Source organism: Triturus cristatus, chromosome 11 (assembly GCF_964204655.1).
Source record: "Triturus cristatus chromosome 11, aTriCri1.1, whole genome shotgun sequence".
Classification (NCBI taxonomy): domain Eukaryota; kingdom Metazoa; phylum Chordata; class Amphibia; order Caudata; family Salamandridae; genus Triturus; species Triturus cristatus.
Genome location: NC_140594.1, coordinates 1,057,792,562 through 1,057,809,138, shown reverse-complemented (window position 1 = coordinate 1,057,809,138; position 16,577 = coordinate 1,057,792,562). Strand labels below are relative to the sequence as shown.

The window sequence follows — 16,577 nt, the reverse complement described above, 5'->3', positions numbered from 1 at the left end:
TGGCAGCCTAATCTTCATATAAGATCCGAAAGAGATTTGAGGAAGAAATACCTCTTTCTAAGGCCACAGCGTGCCCCTTAAGTTGTACCTACACCGAGTCACAACTGGTTTTATCAATGGAGCCGTTTTGTAGCAAAAGAGTTTTAACAATGGCGTTGAATGATATATAATCAGTATTAGGCCCGTGTGCAAGTGGCAGTGCCGGGGACATGCTCGGTTTAATATAACATGTGCGTGGCTGTGCGTCTAGACAGCCCGGCTGTACAGGCGCAGACGGGGCACGTGCTTAATACCCAAACCTTACATTTCACTATTTTTGCAGAGTACCCCGGAAGTGACACATATGATGCAGGATTATACAGGCACACATAGCAAGGTTTGCGCCTTTTATTAATGCAATAAAACTCCAAACCGTTGTAAATTATGATTGTGCCCTGGCAGTAAATAACTAAATTGTTAGAAACGTTGATGAGTTCTTTAGGTGTTAAATGTAACAAAATGAACGCGAATTTCACAGGATTACGGTTATTTACAAGCACTTATCAGCGACAGGAAACCTACACAGAATCGATGTCGGTGTCAACCCGTTGAGCGGGTTTCAAGGCGACTTTAGAGATTGTGTCTGTTTCATTTTACAAGAGAGAGAGCCTGGTGCAGGTGCACATTTGGTGGCGAAAGTGAGAAGATACTCAAACACAAACTGAGCATGTCTTTAGGAGAGGCCTTTAGAACCGAGGCATCAGGAGCCACTAACACCCCCGAACTGTCCTATATAAATTGTTTGTCAGGTCGGGTTGTGCGAATCCCCTAGTGTAACAGTTGCTGGAGTGTGTGTGTGTGAAGATCATATGTTGTAAACTCTCTGTACGTTCATGTGTGTCTAGCTAACACCTACAGGGTGAACGCAGTGCCACCCGCCTGTATTATTGCAGACATTACGAGGAAATCAGGGGCGCTTCCTTGCGACCCAAAACTTTCCTTCCACCATCTATAAAATAATGTCGTTTCTTTCGTTCGCTTGTTATCACACTGGCCCTTTTCTGGACCCATGAAAGTATTCCAAAGATTTGCAGCCGGTTTTTTGCTTTCTGGGCACGAACCAAAAGAGATTGTCCCAGATGAAATAATCAATAATATATATTTGTTTCAAAGAGATGGAATGACCCTTCCCTCGTGCACTGCCACAATGATGGCGGGTGGGAGTTTGACTGTAACCACCGGCTCCTGGCATTACATTACTGTTAGATACAATTTGCCAAAGGTAACCATTACATCTTTAGGCACATCCGCTTCTATCCGCTGTGATTGGGCTCTGTTATCCGGAAATCAATACGCATTCGTTTGCCAGTTGGCCTGGCTGTGTTCCGCGTGTTTGCACTTTTGATCGGCCGCACAAATAAAGTCCCGCTGGAAAGGATCGTGTTTTGTCCGCTTCAGTCTCCACACGTGTCTGTGTGTTCAGGTCTCAATGTTTGTCGTTGATTGTCTCAAATAAAATCAGAGGCGTCTGCGAGCACCGGTTTGTCACTGGACAGGATTAATCCAGTGAAAGTTGCCGCTATTCAGGGAGTCAGTGGGGGCGCCGGGACCGAGGCTTATGTACCTGGTAATGCTGGGGTGCAGCCGACAAGGGGAGCGTGTTCTCTTTAAAATTGCTTTGGACATAAAATTCATCCCTCCCCACAAAAAGAAATCCTCCTTTTTGTAGACTTAGAAGTTTTACATAGCGCAGCCTAAAGCTCGCAGAACAAGAATATTTCAAAATCATGTCAGCACGCGCGTGAATGCAAATGTCATAAAAAGAGACCGATTGCACGGTCTAGTTAACGTTTTGCAGGAACCCAAACCATGAAGGCACTCACTAATGACTTCACAAGGAGATAAAAGACCAGTAGCCCTCACTGTCAAATAGGGCGCTATTCAGATTTTAATTACAAAATAAAACGAGCGCGGCTCGCCCTCGCCGGAGTTTGCGCCGGCACCGGTGGTCGTCAAACTCTGCTAATTAGCAATGCTGAGAAATTCCAGTTAACAAGGACATTCTCCAACTCCGCAGGTTCCCCGCCGTTCCCCCTCATTTCCATAAGAAGATTAAGAATGGAGGGAACACACTCAAATGCAGATGCCGAAAAGAAGCGCTTTTAACAAGCAGCGCGCTACGAAAATGCTTGGCTGGCTCCCGCTTAATTACCGCAACTTAAACCTTCCAGTTCCGCTGAGGACACAAAATAGGAGGTCTCCCTCTCGTGTCGCCAAACGTCGAATGGGATTTAAGACGTGTTTCTTGCAGGGGCAAGAAATAGGTCGTTACCAGAAGCGAAATAAAATTGGCTATTTCCAAGGTTTGCTATCATAGGGGAGCAAAGCTCGTGAAAAAAGAATTATACTCTGAATGGGTGGGCTATTCATACTTCAGCGGCTAAACCCTTCTGCAATTAAACATTACAAAAGAAATAACATTTGAGCAAAGTTTGCAAAAAAAAAACGTGTTCGTCAACTGTGCATCTGCGCGCTAGTAATGCCGGATACAATAAGACTTTTGGTATCACTTCAAACAACCGGAGTCATAACAGTCGGAAATACATAATATACGTATAAGACGAACACTGTATTAGAAAGTATTACGCAATAAAATGCGATTTTAGGCTAGCAATGGAATCGAGCCAGGGAGAATTTGTGTATATTTTAGGTAAAAATAAATACAGGTAAATAGTAAAATAACTAAAATTGCCACATACATTTTGACAATACTGATTTTATATATTCTCTGTCTCCATATAGAATAATAGTGTCCAATGTGTCTCTCTCCCTATGTGTGTCTTTCTATGTATATATATATAAATATCGATATTATCCCTCTCACTCCTCTCTCTCTGTATATATATATATATATATATATATGTATCGTACTTTTGGAAACCTTTGTCGTTTTGAACCCTACGTTAGAAATTGAATGCATTCGTTGAAAGCTGCACTACTCAACTTTGACCAGCAGACGGAGCGCTAACGCCGCAGCTATAATTACTTATTACTAAGGAGACCCAAACGCTTCATACACTTTGCTGTTCACAATCATCTAACGTTTGCTGTAATCCACGGAATAATTTAAATATAAACGTTTACGATAGCTCCCCGTGAATTGAGAAGGGATCATCAGAATACGCATATCTTGACCCATAAATGGGACAGAGACTAATATTTCATTGTGGACTAAAGGAAAATAGGAAAACTAAAATATTTACGAAGGTAATATTTTTATTAACGATAATAAGCAAACAGCATTTTGAGGACATGGTCAAAAAGCTCAAATTAGGCTGTGTTTGAATGTTACTTGAGCCCAGCTGCATCGGGCGTTGAATGCTGACACTAAAACGGGTTGTCGCACAAGTGACTTGTGTTTTTAATCTAACGTGAAAGTACAACAGACCGAGTAAGCACTCGACAAAGAAGGTTTGGCAGAAGGCTTTCTTTTTTGTATTTGTTGTCAAGTGAATTTTAGCCTCAAAGACCCCAACAAGAGTGGAAGTAAACTTAGCCGCGCCTTTGTTCAGCATCGTGTAGTGACAACAAGAGAAACAAAACTATCTATTTGTAACGGACGTGCGGCCATTTCTCTTGGTATTGACGCTGCCTCTATTGAGATCTTAACATTCTCACAATGGGACAGTCTAAAATTACACTCTTGCGTTCCCACCCCCGCCCCCAATACAAACACACACCCCTCTATTCCCCCTGCCGGTTCCCCCCAAAGCCGTATTCTTCACGATGCAGACAGCAATGGTTTTTCTATTTATAAATTGTATCAGATATTAGATGTTAACATTTCCCCATAAAATGGAGAAAAACTGAGAAAAAACACGCAAACTATTCATGTTATTACCCAAAAGATGTAGACAAAGCTGATTAAAGCATAACTAAAAAAATTACTAAGTATTTCAAAAGAGTAAAAAGTCTGGTTTTGGAATACAGTGGTTGTTCTATTTTAAGTGGTTTGTAGAAACATGCGTCCCACACTGTAAAATGCAATTATTGGCTACTTAAAATATTATGTCATTTGTGTAGATATAACCCCCTTCTTTCTGCCTTTCGCTTCCCCCTCCCATCTGACACACTAACCCTTATTGAGGATTTAAGCGCCATTCCGTTGCTAGGGGAGCTTTTGCCGTTTGAATAGAAGGACTCTGGGCTGATGAAGGGGGAGAAGGAGGAGGAGGGGGTTGGACTGGCATCTGAGGAGACTGCCAGGGAAGCCAGCAAACACCTGCAAACCCCGGGCCACTGCTCGCAGTCTCCTTTATTTGTGTGAAAGGGCGATTATTTTCTGGGAAGAAGGGGGAGAAACACGAGTATTCATTAACAACATCCCCATTCGGCACAAAGTGCAAGGGACTTTGTGCGTCTATAGCAGCAACTTTAGGACGACACCCAAGATTCCCACTGTTTCAGCGGCTGAAGACTAGCAACATGTATACGTCATCGTGTGTTTCTCTGTATGTATCAGCAACTTTAGTCAAACTTTCTGGCACGTTTCCAAGTGACCTGATAAATAAATGTCTGCTACTTGGGAAACTGTGTGATTTAAATTCCTTAAAATACGAAAGACTCAGAACGGGAAGGGTGTTTTTCATTGTAAACGAACACAATAAACACAGTAAAAAAGTATTTTAAAAGCAATTTTGTTATACGTATTTATTAGGAAAATATCAGATGCGTTTCCCTGTTTAACACGAAAGGAGGCTCTACCGGTGTGAGACTCCAAGCCCATCAATGCACGTCAGGATCTTAGGCACAAAAGCCACGAAGTTTCTTAGTGTGCCTGCGTAACTATTATCTTATTTGTTTGGCATATCGTAGACACCCTGCGTTAGAAGCACTTCATTGAGTGATTTGTGACGCTGCGTGAAAACTGGGCAACCTCGGCGGCCTCCTTCACCCACCGAAGAGCTCACCCTGTGCACATGGACCCAGGCAGCGGTGTCCACACCTCCTACAACAGGACCTGTTGCAAACCCAGACACCGCCTCCCTATTGGTTGCAGGTGCAGCCTCCATGGTCCCGCCCAGCGCCTGCCCTCTCGCCGCCGTCCACGCCTCCTTTCATGCAAAACCCCGCGCGTGCTTAAATGGCTGCTCAGGGGTTGCCGGGGCTGACGCCGTCTGATTGGTCCGCCTGAAACGCATTTATTCGCTCTGACAGGCCTTCCCTCCCCTTACACTATCATCACATGGTGGACGGTTTGTCTATTAACTTGTTTCAAAAAAATTCTCCGGGAGTTGTCAAAAGAAGAGACAGGCGCGCGGACACAGGCACCGTTGAATCCGGCGACAGAGAGAGAAAGTAGTCCAGCGGCTCACTTTTATTGACAGACTTTGAAAGCGATAGAATGGTGCGAAAACGGTGACAAAAAAGCGAGATCACCAATGGACTATTCGAAAACAAAAGTGCAGCGTTCATCCAGAAAGCAGACGGTCCTCTTCCAGCGCCAGTGAACTTTTGTTGTGATACTGAAACTCGGAGGAAGAAAAGTAAGTTGCAGCGGAGGAGTCCGAAGCCTCGGGCAGAAACCAAGAGAACGCAGGTCCACGTTTGAAAAGGATCTGCAAGAAGTGGCGAACAAAAAAAAAAACTATTACCTCAGGGGGACTTTTAAAAAAACTGAGGTGAAACAAACTGTGACGAAAAAGTCGCGCAACGAAAGAAGTTGAGAGAAGTCCGTGAGGTGCCGGAAAACATCACCTCATAAAAAACCGACTGAGCAGGAGTGCACAAAAGTCGGATCACTGGAAAAAAGAGCGAAGAGGAATCAGCCTGACTGGCCCGGAGCGGAGAGAAGCGCGCGAGCGGCCTGACAGGAAGGTGAGCGCCGCCGTCTGAGGGGGAGCGGCGGCTCTGGGCGCGCGAGACGCTCCAACCGTCGCCTCAGCGGCCGTTGCGCACCCGGCTCTCGCGCGCCCGGCCGAAGGTTCGAAGGCGCCGGCGCGAGCCATGTACAGCATGATGGAGACCGAGCTGAAGCCGCCTGCCCCGCAGCAGACTACGGCCAACCCGGCTTCCAACAACGGCGGCGGCAACAAAAACAGCCCGGACCGGGTGAAGCGGCCCATGAACGCCTTCATGGTCTGGTCCCGCGGGCAGCGGCGGAAGATGGCGCAGGAGAACCCCAAGATGCACAACTCGGAGATCAGCAAGCGGCTGGGCGCCGAGTGGAAGCTGCTCTCCGAGGCCGAGAAGCGGCCCTTCATCGACGAGGCCAAGCGCCTGCGGGCGCTGCACATGAAGGAGCACCCGGATTACAAGTACCGGCCGCGGCGCAAGACCAAGACCCTGATGAAGAAGGACAAGTACACGCTGCCCGGCGGGCTCCTCGGGCCGCCCGGTGGCAACGGCATGGGCTCCGGCGGCGGCGTGGGCGGCGGCATGAACTCCAGCCAGCGCATGGACAGCTACGCGGCGCACATGAACGGCTGGGCCAACGGCGGCTACGGCATGATGCAGGAGCAGCTGAGCTACGCGCAGCACCCGGGGCTGAGCGCCGCCGCGCAGATGCAGCCCATGCACCGCTACGACGTCAGCGCGCTGCCGTACAACGCCATGAATCCCTCCGCCGCCGCGGCCGCCGCCGCCGCGCAGGGATACATGAACGGCTCCTACATGTCCTACTCGCAGCAGGGCGGAGGGGGCGGCGGCGGGGGCGGCATGTCGCTGGGCTCCATGGGCTCGGTGGTCAAGTCCGAGTCCAGCTCGTCCAGCCCGCCCGTGGTCACCTCGTCGTCGTCGCACTCCCGGCCGGGCTGCCACCAGGCCGGGGACCTGAGGGACATGATCAGCATGTACCTGCCCGGGGCCGACGTGCAGGAGCAGGCGGCGGCGGCGCAGAGCAGACTGCACATGTCCCAGCACTACCAGAGCGCGCCCGTGCCCTCCTCCATAAACGGCACGCTGCCCCTCTCGCACATGTGACAATGAGCCCCCCCAGCAGTCTCTATTTTGGACTATTTTTGTACAGAGAAGAAAAAAATTAAAAAAACATCTTGCTGGGAGGAGAGTGGAAAAAATAATAAAAAATAAACACTGTATAGAACTTATCTGACCGGTAACAGAACTTTTCAGAAAGTTTCGCCAACTTCCAAGTGGAGGTTCTGCTCCATCTCTAACCCCCGATGAGCTCTTAGGGCTAGAAGAAAAAACTTTTAAAAGACACAGAGAAACATAGATGAACATGTTTTAATATTTGCCAGCTACTTGTTAAAAGGTTTTCACCTGCATTCTTAACTCCAACATCTTTAGAGCTGAGGGAGTGGGGGCGAAATGAAACATGTTTTTTTATATATATTTGCGAATACATTTTTTGTACAGTATTTATCAAGTTTTCAAAAACGTGGCAATCAGGAAGAATGTTCGATTTTGTTTTTACAAGCTCATGATTTTGCCAGTCATTTGTGTTTATATTTTTTAGAAATTCAGCTGGAATCAGAGGCAGCTGTCAAACACAAATGTTCAAGATTTGGGACATTTGAACTGTTTAGAAATTGTTTTTTTGGGGTGGGGCAAAGGACAATTAGAGTAATAACTAGAAGGAAAAAAACATGTCTGCTTTTAAATTAATGACAAAAGTCAGATTGCGTTTCATGTGCTTTGCCACTTTTTTATGCAGCGAAACACCTGGCCGTGCACATTTCCAATCTCATAATTTATAATGGCATCGCCTTTCATCATCATTTTCCGTAAAACAGAAGCAACATAAAACAACTGTGTTTGAAATATTTTCTTATGGTTTGTAATATTTCTGTAAAATTATTGTGATGCTATTTTAAGTTTCTTCCTCATTTTTTTCGTAGTTGTACTCTAAAAGTTTCGGCTTTCTGTTTTTTTGCATCAGTTTGCCGGCAGTCCATGTATATATTTGAACTAATAACATCATTATAACAGGTACATTTTCAACTTACGTTTTTACTCCATTATGCACAGTTTGAGATAAATAAATTTTTGAAATATGGACCGTAACATTATCCTTGAGTCTTGAATCAATTCTTGCATTCCTGTTCATCTTTCCTGCTGCAAATAGTTTGTTAACCTCGAAGTGATCAAACGGCTTTAAACAATTCAAAATGTAGATAGAAATTCCAAATAATTCTTCCAAGCATACTTAGCTATTTAAAATGTGCTACATTAGAGATCTTGGATGACCTACACAGTGAGAAGCTCCTAGGTGTACACATACCTTTTTACCCTACATGTCCTACATGTAAGGGTGTAAGATGTGTTCCAAGTGCTGCCAACGCACAGGAGGTGAGTGAGTCCAGATGTATGATTCATTTTGGCAGACAGAGGCCAGGTAAAGGGTGCTGCAGTTCTGTTTTTGTAAGGTGGCCATAGGCAGTCTGATGGGAGAGAGTGTGCAAGCCTTACGAGCACTTTACAACTGCATGTGAGCTGGTGGTGTTTGTGTCACTCAGGTGGGTTTGGTTATTTGTGAACAAAACAAATGCCTGATTTTGCTTCCTGATGCAAAACTGAGACGTCCTCTGTGCTCATCACTCTTCGTAACCTTCCTTGTGTTTTAAATCTTGTACCTAAGAGGCCAGCGGGGGTCCAGCTAGAGGAGGAGTTCGAATAAAGCTAGCGGAGGAAAATGGATAAAAGGTATCAAGATGGCAAAACGCCAAGAGAAGATGAAATGATGCCTGACATAATGTGCAGAAGACCTCAGCCCTTCGGACCAAGAGGTAGAATTTTACTATGTACCATCTAATGACACGTGACAGTTCTTTGTGGGGGTGTGATCTCGCAGATATCCTGCAGATGCGTCCATCTGCTCCCGCATGTACAGCATCTCTTAAACGTTATGTGTGTATGTTTAAATCCAGCCGGTGGATGTTAATACTTTTCCTTTAAGTGCAATGATGTGTGCAAGTTCCATGTTGCTCCAGTTTTTAATTAAATCAGATCTCTTGAAGGTCCTGGGTTCTTTGGCCCTTTACTCACCAAACCAGACAGAATTTTGACTGCACAGAAAATATGATTTTCGTTAAAGGCTTCAGATGGGAAAAGAAGTTATATTGACGACCCCAGCATACATTTTAGAATTATTTTCCATTCTTAATGCCTCATATGGATAAGGGCGGGTGATTGTATTGGAAAGTATGGCTTAGCGGATTCTGAGTCGTGTGGCTCAAGTATTCCAGTTTTTACCCTTGGAATATGCAATTCTGTAAGCAGTGAAGAACTACTTTAAAAAATACACCGGGCAGTTGTTGTATTATGTTTGTTGTGGTAACAGGTGCATTTCCTCGTGTCCCAATGGGAAGCAGGTAAACGCACTTGACGTGGATACCGTGTTTTGTTAACTTCATTCAGAAAAATGTTTCCATCCTTTGGATGCCGGATGCATGTTGTGATGAAACACGTCCACACAAAAAGAATTGGTTCGGCAATATTGGAAGAGGGCAGTAGAGGCGGATATTCGATTGGCCGGGTTTATTGACGGGTGATTAATGTATGTGGCTACGTTTAAATAGAAATACTCTCTCTGGGGACGAGTATTGTTTTCATTGTGCCACTCTCTGGGCTACTTAGTTCTTTATATAATATTTACCGCGCATTCTGGGGCGCGGGCAGCTTTTGTGTGGCTTGTTGTGTATCTCCGGGGCCTGGGGAGGGCGACCCTCTTCTCTTCCCCGGGGTGACACCCGCCCGAGGGCAGGATCCCGGCGCTGCCCCTGACGCAGCCTCTCCCGGCGGGTGTGAACGTGTGGCGGCCGCGGCCGAGAGGTAGATGAGCGCCGCGCTCTGCCAAGGTCTCAGAAGCTGCTATTACAGCCCGTCCCAGGGGGAAAGGGCTCACGTTAACCGCTAAATGAATATTTGACAAGGGGTATTATTACTACAAACGCGTCCCTACTGGACTTTCAGGGGGTCAAAGAGCAGCGGTTCAATTAATTATTTATTCTGCTAGTAGTGGCGCTTGTCCCGGCGGTTCTTTTGTGATGGAAGGGGCTGGGAGGGGGGGCTGAGCCCGGCACCTGCGGTCCTGTCCTTGGTGGTGGGGCCGCGCCGCAGTGTAACGTTAATAAACTGTGTGCCCTGCGGCCTGGGACATCGGATACACGTATACACACACTGTCCTTCTGTGACTCTCGGTTACACGTGTCCTGCTTGTAGTATTTTATGTGTACGAATTGTGCAAGGTGTGTAGAATTGGGATCCGTGCAGCTGCGGTACATGTGATTTTGGTACAAAAAGGGATGGGGCGGTAAAAACACTTATTGAAAATATTGTATTTCGTGCTACAGATATATTTTCTCTTATTAGCGTCTAGTTGCTACGTAATTGTAGGTAGACGTACTTTTGTTTGTTTTCAATTAGTATATGTGTAACCATTTCTGACAGGCAGTGTATGTAACATGGTGCGTGTGTGCGTGTGTTCATGGTCCCATCGCTTGCCTTTTCACACATGCGCTTCTTTCTTCCGAACCTCGTTGCCTCAGGATTCAACCAAAGCGAGTGAGTTTAGGCGACAGTCCTATGCCGAGGTGATACAGGTACAATGACTACCGGAATCATTTATTTTCTGGGCGCTGTAATGTGGGCGCTCTGTGGGCAGACTGCGCATGACTGTTTCCTCTCTGGTCTATGCCCAGGGGCACAAGGCGCGCCTCTTGAAGGTGCATGGAGCCGAGCTGCTTCTTCCAGGGCACCCCCCGGGAGCAGTCACCTCGCCCGTTGTTTTGGCTCGGCTTGTTTATCAATGGCTGACAGTTTCTTCCTAAGTGCCGGGAGGGGTGAATGTGAATGCGGGTCGATGGCCTATTTAGCATAGTCTAAGACTCGGATTTAAATAACAAGGATCCGTCCTTCTCCCGAAGTTTGTAACTGAAAGACCCGCGCTTATTTTCTGCATTTGAAGGGGCGGCCGCTTTGCATAGCCGTCCACTTTAAAAGTAGTGCTTTGAGATGCAGGAAAGTTAAAAAGAATCGTAATTAAGGAGAAGGGTTTATTCCCCTGGAGTTCAAGTTTGAATAAAACAACGAATGATTCATGTTTCGGAGGCGGAAACCTGCCCCGGGGTCCGTGGTTCAGCTTAAGCCGGAGTAGTAATTAAGACGGCAATAAAATGGACATTAGCGGTTGCATGTGTCTGAAAAATGAATCCATCTACAGGCATCTGACAAGTAAAACACCTTGGTACGGTTTGTTAGTGCACTAGCGCTGTGGAAGACACAAAAAAACAGAACACGCCATTTTAGAAGGAACAAATCTCAGGTCATTTTATACGGCATTTTAGACACGAATACTTCAATACTCAACAATAAGGGTTAGGCTGTCTCAGCGGGGAGTTGAGGTGCAGCCCATCGATTGAAAGGTCCCCGTCGGATGCTTTCCATTGCAATCATGAAAAAGTGTAGTAATCCCACACTCCTGGCCTTGGGAGGGAGTTGGCGCGGACCCGTGGTTGTGTGTGGGCCTAAATCAGGGTTTATTTGAACCTAAGCGCTGTTCACGTGCTGTATGCTCGGGGCATGACAGACGTCTGCTGTGTACTTCATACATGTGAATACATGGGTTCATCTTAGTTTGCAATCTTTGCTTTGTTCTGCGCAGTAAAGCAATGTGGGCGTGTCTGTCGGAGGTAGTGTAAGGTGTCTGTCGGAGGTAGTCTAAAGGTGTCTGTCGGAGGTAGTCTAAAGGTGTCTGTCGGAGGTAGTTTAAGGTGTCTGATGGAGGTAGTGTAAGGTGTCTGTCGGAAGTAGTGTAAGGTGCCTGGCGGAGGTAGTGTAAGGTGTCTGGCGGAGGTAGTCTAAAGGTGTCTGTCGGAGGTAGTTTAAGGTGTCTGATGGAGGTAGTCTAAAGGTGTCTGTCGGAGGTAGTGTAAGGTGCCTGGCGGAGGTAGTGTAAGGTGTCTGTCGGAGGTAGTTTAAGGTGCCTGTCAGAGGTAGTTTAAGGTGTCTGTCGGAGGTAGTGTAAGGTGTCTGTCGGAGGTAGTGTAAGGTGTCTGTCGGAGGTAGTCTAAAGGTGTCTGTCGGAGGTAGTTTAAGGTGCCTGTCAGAGGTAGTTTAAGGTGTCTGTCGGAGGTAGTGTAAGGTGTCTGTCGGAGGTAGTGTAAGGTGTCTGTCGGAGGTAGTGTAAGGTGTCTGTCGGAGGTAGTCTAAATGTGTCTGTCGGAGGTAGTTTAAGGTGCCTGTCAGAGGTAGTTTAAGGTGTCTGTCGGAGGTAGTGTAAGGTGGCGGATATCGGATGCGCATTAGGGGTGTTTTTGACTGTGACATACATATAAGTGATAGAGTTCCTTCGTGATGCAACGAATAACGAAAAAGGATTTCGTGTGTGTGTTGTGTGTGTGGGATTTATGCAGGCATGGAACATGCTGGCCCCAGTATTATTTTCCGCTGACGTCACATGCCGTGGGCCCGACCGTTCCCACGACTCCAGGGCCAAGTAGAAATGCCAGGAGCGAAGCCGCCACGTATGTCACATTTTTAGACGTTGGACCAGAAAGATGGAGGAAAGCTAGATATATTCTAATGCGCCATTTTGATAAAACCCCGATTCAATATTCTGACTTTTTTGTTAGGGATGCTCTGGAAAGTGTGACATCATAACCATAGTGGGCGTGGCGTTCTAGAGGCCAGCCATCCATTCACATTTTGGAAATCTATAGGCTTCTTGCTTTACTTTCCCCCACAATCAGAAGTATGGCCGGCTCTGTAGCGTTGTATGATTTATGCGACAGCCAATCACATGAACGCTTGTAAGGTTTTCTGTGTTTATTACTTCGCTGCAGATTTGTCGCGTGTTCACCCCTGGGGGAGGGGCGCAGAGGAGTGGGAAAGGACTCGTTTAAAGGTTAATTTAAACAATTCATTCGTGTCCAAGAGAGAGCCGTCTGAACTCGAGTAACCAAGAATCGCGCCCTACATAGTTAGTTTTGGCTTTTTTGGTGACATGCTTTATTAATGCCGGCTTCATACAAAAGGTGTTCTTTGAAGAATCCTGATGTTTTTAGGTTTCTGGTCGAAGGCCTGTAACATTCAGAAAGCATTTCTCTCCACATCGCCTCCATTGGAAATGCACAAACATGGGTTTGAAACTTTGTTTTCTGGACATATTGTTTCGGTGCAATACACTCAATGTAGATTTTCCAACCATTTGCAAAACTGTGTCTTATAATTTCGAAGATGAATCTTGGTCTTTCGGTTGAGGGGAGATGTGTTTCTTAGATCACACTCGTACTTTGGGCAGCATTTCTCCCTGTGCCTGTGTAAGCGGTGGGGGTCCCTGTGCTGGCTCTCTCCCTAGCACGCCTATGTACTGCAGTATGCCCACTCCAACAGTACTCTGCTTTCGCACAGAGTAATATTCTGATAATATGCACTGTTTCCAAAAGTTAGCACAAAACCCTAATAAGAAGCACACATTTGGGAAGTAAATATGCCGCTCTCCCCCCCCCCCCCTTCCAAACAACGAAAAAAAACAATACGTGCTTGTGCAAGTCTTTTTTTAAATAAAAAACGAGTTTTCATAAGCTCTTGCAAATCACAAAATTTCACAAGACACACAAATAATTACTGTATTAAAAACAATCACCCAATTCCTCGGGAGCACGTTATCATCTTCAGCCAGACTCACAGCATCCTCTCTCGGTATGCTAATATCCCCCGTGACGTCAGCGGGGCTGCGTTTATTAAGAATCTGCCGGGGAATCACTTCTTTAAGCTTTTAAGCAATCCCATTTCATCGGAAATCAGGGGAGCTGGAACCAGCCCGCAGAGGTCTGTTGCGAAAAGAAAATGTGGATGAAAGGCAATTTACCTAAAAGAATGTTTTAATGTGATTATGTGTGCGCGTTTGCAGAGCGCGCGGATTTAACCAGCTGAAATAAAAAAATAAATTAAAGCACAAAGGACTATATGCTAGTGCTCATGGTATAACGCCCTTCAACAGCTGCCCGTATCAGCGCATTAAAACGTATTCTATGTTCTTACAAGAAGCACGGGTGTAAAGACAGAGCCGCAGGGCAGCCTAGGAGTTTCATCCTGCAGGACACCGCAGTATCCCTCGGGGCTTTCCTTCTCATGCGTGTCTTCTTTCACTCCAAATATCTGGAACCCACATGGCCTGCTGGCGGATACGGTTTGGTTGCCTTTGGCGAGTATGTGAATGTTTGTGCGCGCACTTTCTGTCCCTTGATGTATCTTTTAATTTTACGTGTGAAATAAGAAGTCCTGCGAAGGTACCCGAGAGCACAGACGCCCAGATCCCCGCAGAAGCAGATACTTGTCTCGAGCAGGGCAAAATACGCCGTTATGTTTGCTGTATCGACCTCCCCGTCCCTTGACCAAAAAAGGATTGCATTGAGTGAAAAAGGCTGGCTAAATCTTTACTTTTTACGTGTTTTTAATGCGCTAATAAGAGTGACACATTTTGTTCTGTTTCCTGACTTCAAACTTCTAGAACATGGACGTTTGCTAATGTTATATTATATAATATTTCCCCCCTTTTTGTTTTCGGAATATGTCTAAAGATAGGCCAGTCAGAGAACTGGAGCATTCACGGGACTTTATGGCTTTCCGAGGTGGGCAGTGGCGAGTATTGAAAGGGTGGGCGATTTACGATATGGTGTTTTGGGGTGCCTTAAAGCAGGAAAGGCGCCATTACTCGTGTCTTTTGGGGTGAAGGGCGGCACCAGTGCATGTGCTAAACCATGTGGTGCGTGTAGAGGGGGGGGGGGGCACTGACAGGGGCGTGAGGCAGACCTCCAGAGCCTCTGCTGTGCCCAGGGAGCCCACCCTTCAGGATACCCCCCCCCCCCCCTATTGCAGCTAAGACCTAAACGTATCTGTGACTTATCGAGACTCAGGAACCCCTCAAAAGATTCTGCGGGGGGATGGGGGGGGCACCATCTTGCGTCACTCCACTGGTTCTGCCTGCTCCCAAAAACACCCCATCCACAACAGGCCACACACAGTGCCGGCAGCGTGGCACCCACACACACGGTGACTTGTTCCCACAGCCCGAGACCACAAATCTATAGGACAGACGTGGTGGGCGGGTGCACCTTTACAAACACCTGTACAGCTAATGGTGAATGCTCCATGCCCTGGGGCAGGACAGCACAGCAATCGCTACAGCAGGTTAACCCGCACGCTGGGCAGAGCAGCGTTCATGAACCAGGGATTCTCCGAATTTAAATCCGTGTTATATTGTTGTGTTTTTGGGGGGGGTTTTGGGTGAGTTTTATATAGCACGAACTCCACACGAAGGTATCAGAGCGCTTTACATGAGCACCAGTTGCGTCCAAGACGGACACATTCATTTTTTGAGGCAGGGGAGATGAAATGATGTGCCCAAAATCACAGAATGTTGAGCGTCCCTGCCGGGACTCGAACCCGGATCCCTAGGGTCGAGGTAGCCATTAGGCCACATCATAGCTACAGGCAGTGAATGCCCGCCACTGATGCATGTGATGACTCCAAGACCACACAATGGAAAGCCCCTCATCCTTCCGAGGCCGGTAAACTGGGCAGCAGCTCAACCTGTTAATTGCAGGTTCAGAAATGGCAAACCCTTGCCCCAGAGCGCTCTATACAAACATGTTATGATTATTACCCCTGCCTTTAATATTACGATTTACCATTGCACCAGGGGACTTTATTGTTCATTGATTGATGTTAGTTCTCATTAGAGCACGCCCAATCCTGTGCAATGCGACAGAGCGCCTTAACACAGGGTAAAGTGGGACGCAGCACTAGCCGGATTAGGAAGTTCCCATCATCAGGGGGGTCAACAGCATCACAGTGCAGGCGAGCGAGACATTCAGCATTGTATTGCATTGCAATTGCATTTATATAATGCTTACAACCCCTGACGAGACATCTAAGAGCTTTTTCGGCGAGTAGCAAGCTACTCCGGAAACCCATATAGGATTAGTGGTGAATTAGTATAGTGAGATATGAAAGTGATTTGAGTGCTGGATATGTTAATCAGTTATTTGGATTGAGAAGGGTAGTGGAGGGATAGAAAAGGGAAAGGTTTGCATTTATGTAGTGCTTGCTACCCCTGATGAGGTGTTGAAGCGCTTTTCTACTGTTTTGAGCAAGGGGCATTTACAGGGCACCAGCAGACACACCTTTACCGGTTATTCACCAGTAGTTCCTGGCGGTGAAAGCTCTGCGCCCGCTTCTTAGCTGCTCTCTGCCCTACTTTGCAGGCGCCTCAGTATCTCTCCTCGGCTGCTGCTGCAAGAGACAGATTAAGCCCTTTTGGGTACAGCTGCTGATGCGTTGCACGGATGAAAATGGCTCCATGTTTGCTTATGAAAAGCCATGTAACCGGAAAACTTTTCACCCTGGCAATAAATGGCACCAGCCCCCGCTGCTCGCTGAGAGCCAGATGAATATCACACACTGTGGGAGAGGAGCCAGCCCGTATGACGGAGCTACACGAGTAAACCAAGCTAAACCAATTCTGGCTGGCTGCTGAATGTCTGCTCAGTGGCAGTAAACATAGAAGACCGAAGTACAGGGCCGTGCTTCTGCATAACAGGGAAATAGCAAAGCAATGAGATCTGCAGGACCAT

The 16,577-nt window shown here is 46.8% G+C and overlaps 2 protein-coding genes across 2 annotated transcripts in view; both read left to right on the top strand.

The window, feature by feature from the left end:
* LOC146785977 (uncharacterized) overlaps positions 1–16,577 on the top strand; it is a 405,662-nt gene that overhangs the window by 342,789 nt on the left and 46,296 nt on the right. The gene's annotated exons all lie outside the window — the stretch shown is intronic.
* On the top strand, positions 5,154–8,009 carry SOX2 (SRY-box transcription factor 2). The gene has a single exon (XM_085635369.1). It carries the CDS (start codon positions 5,986–5,988, stop codon positions 6,958–6,960), a length of 975 nt encoding a protein of 324 aa, XP_085491495.1. The 5' UTR covers positions 5,154–5,985; the 3' UTR covers positions 6,961–8,009.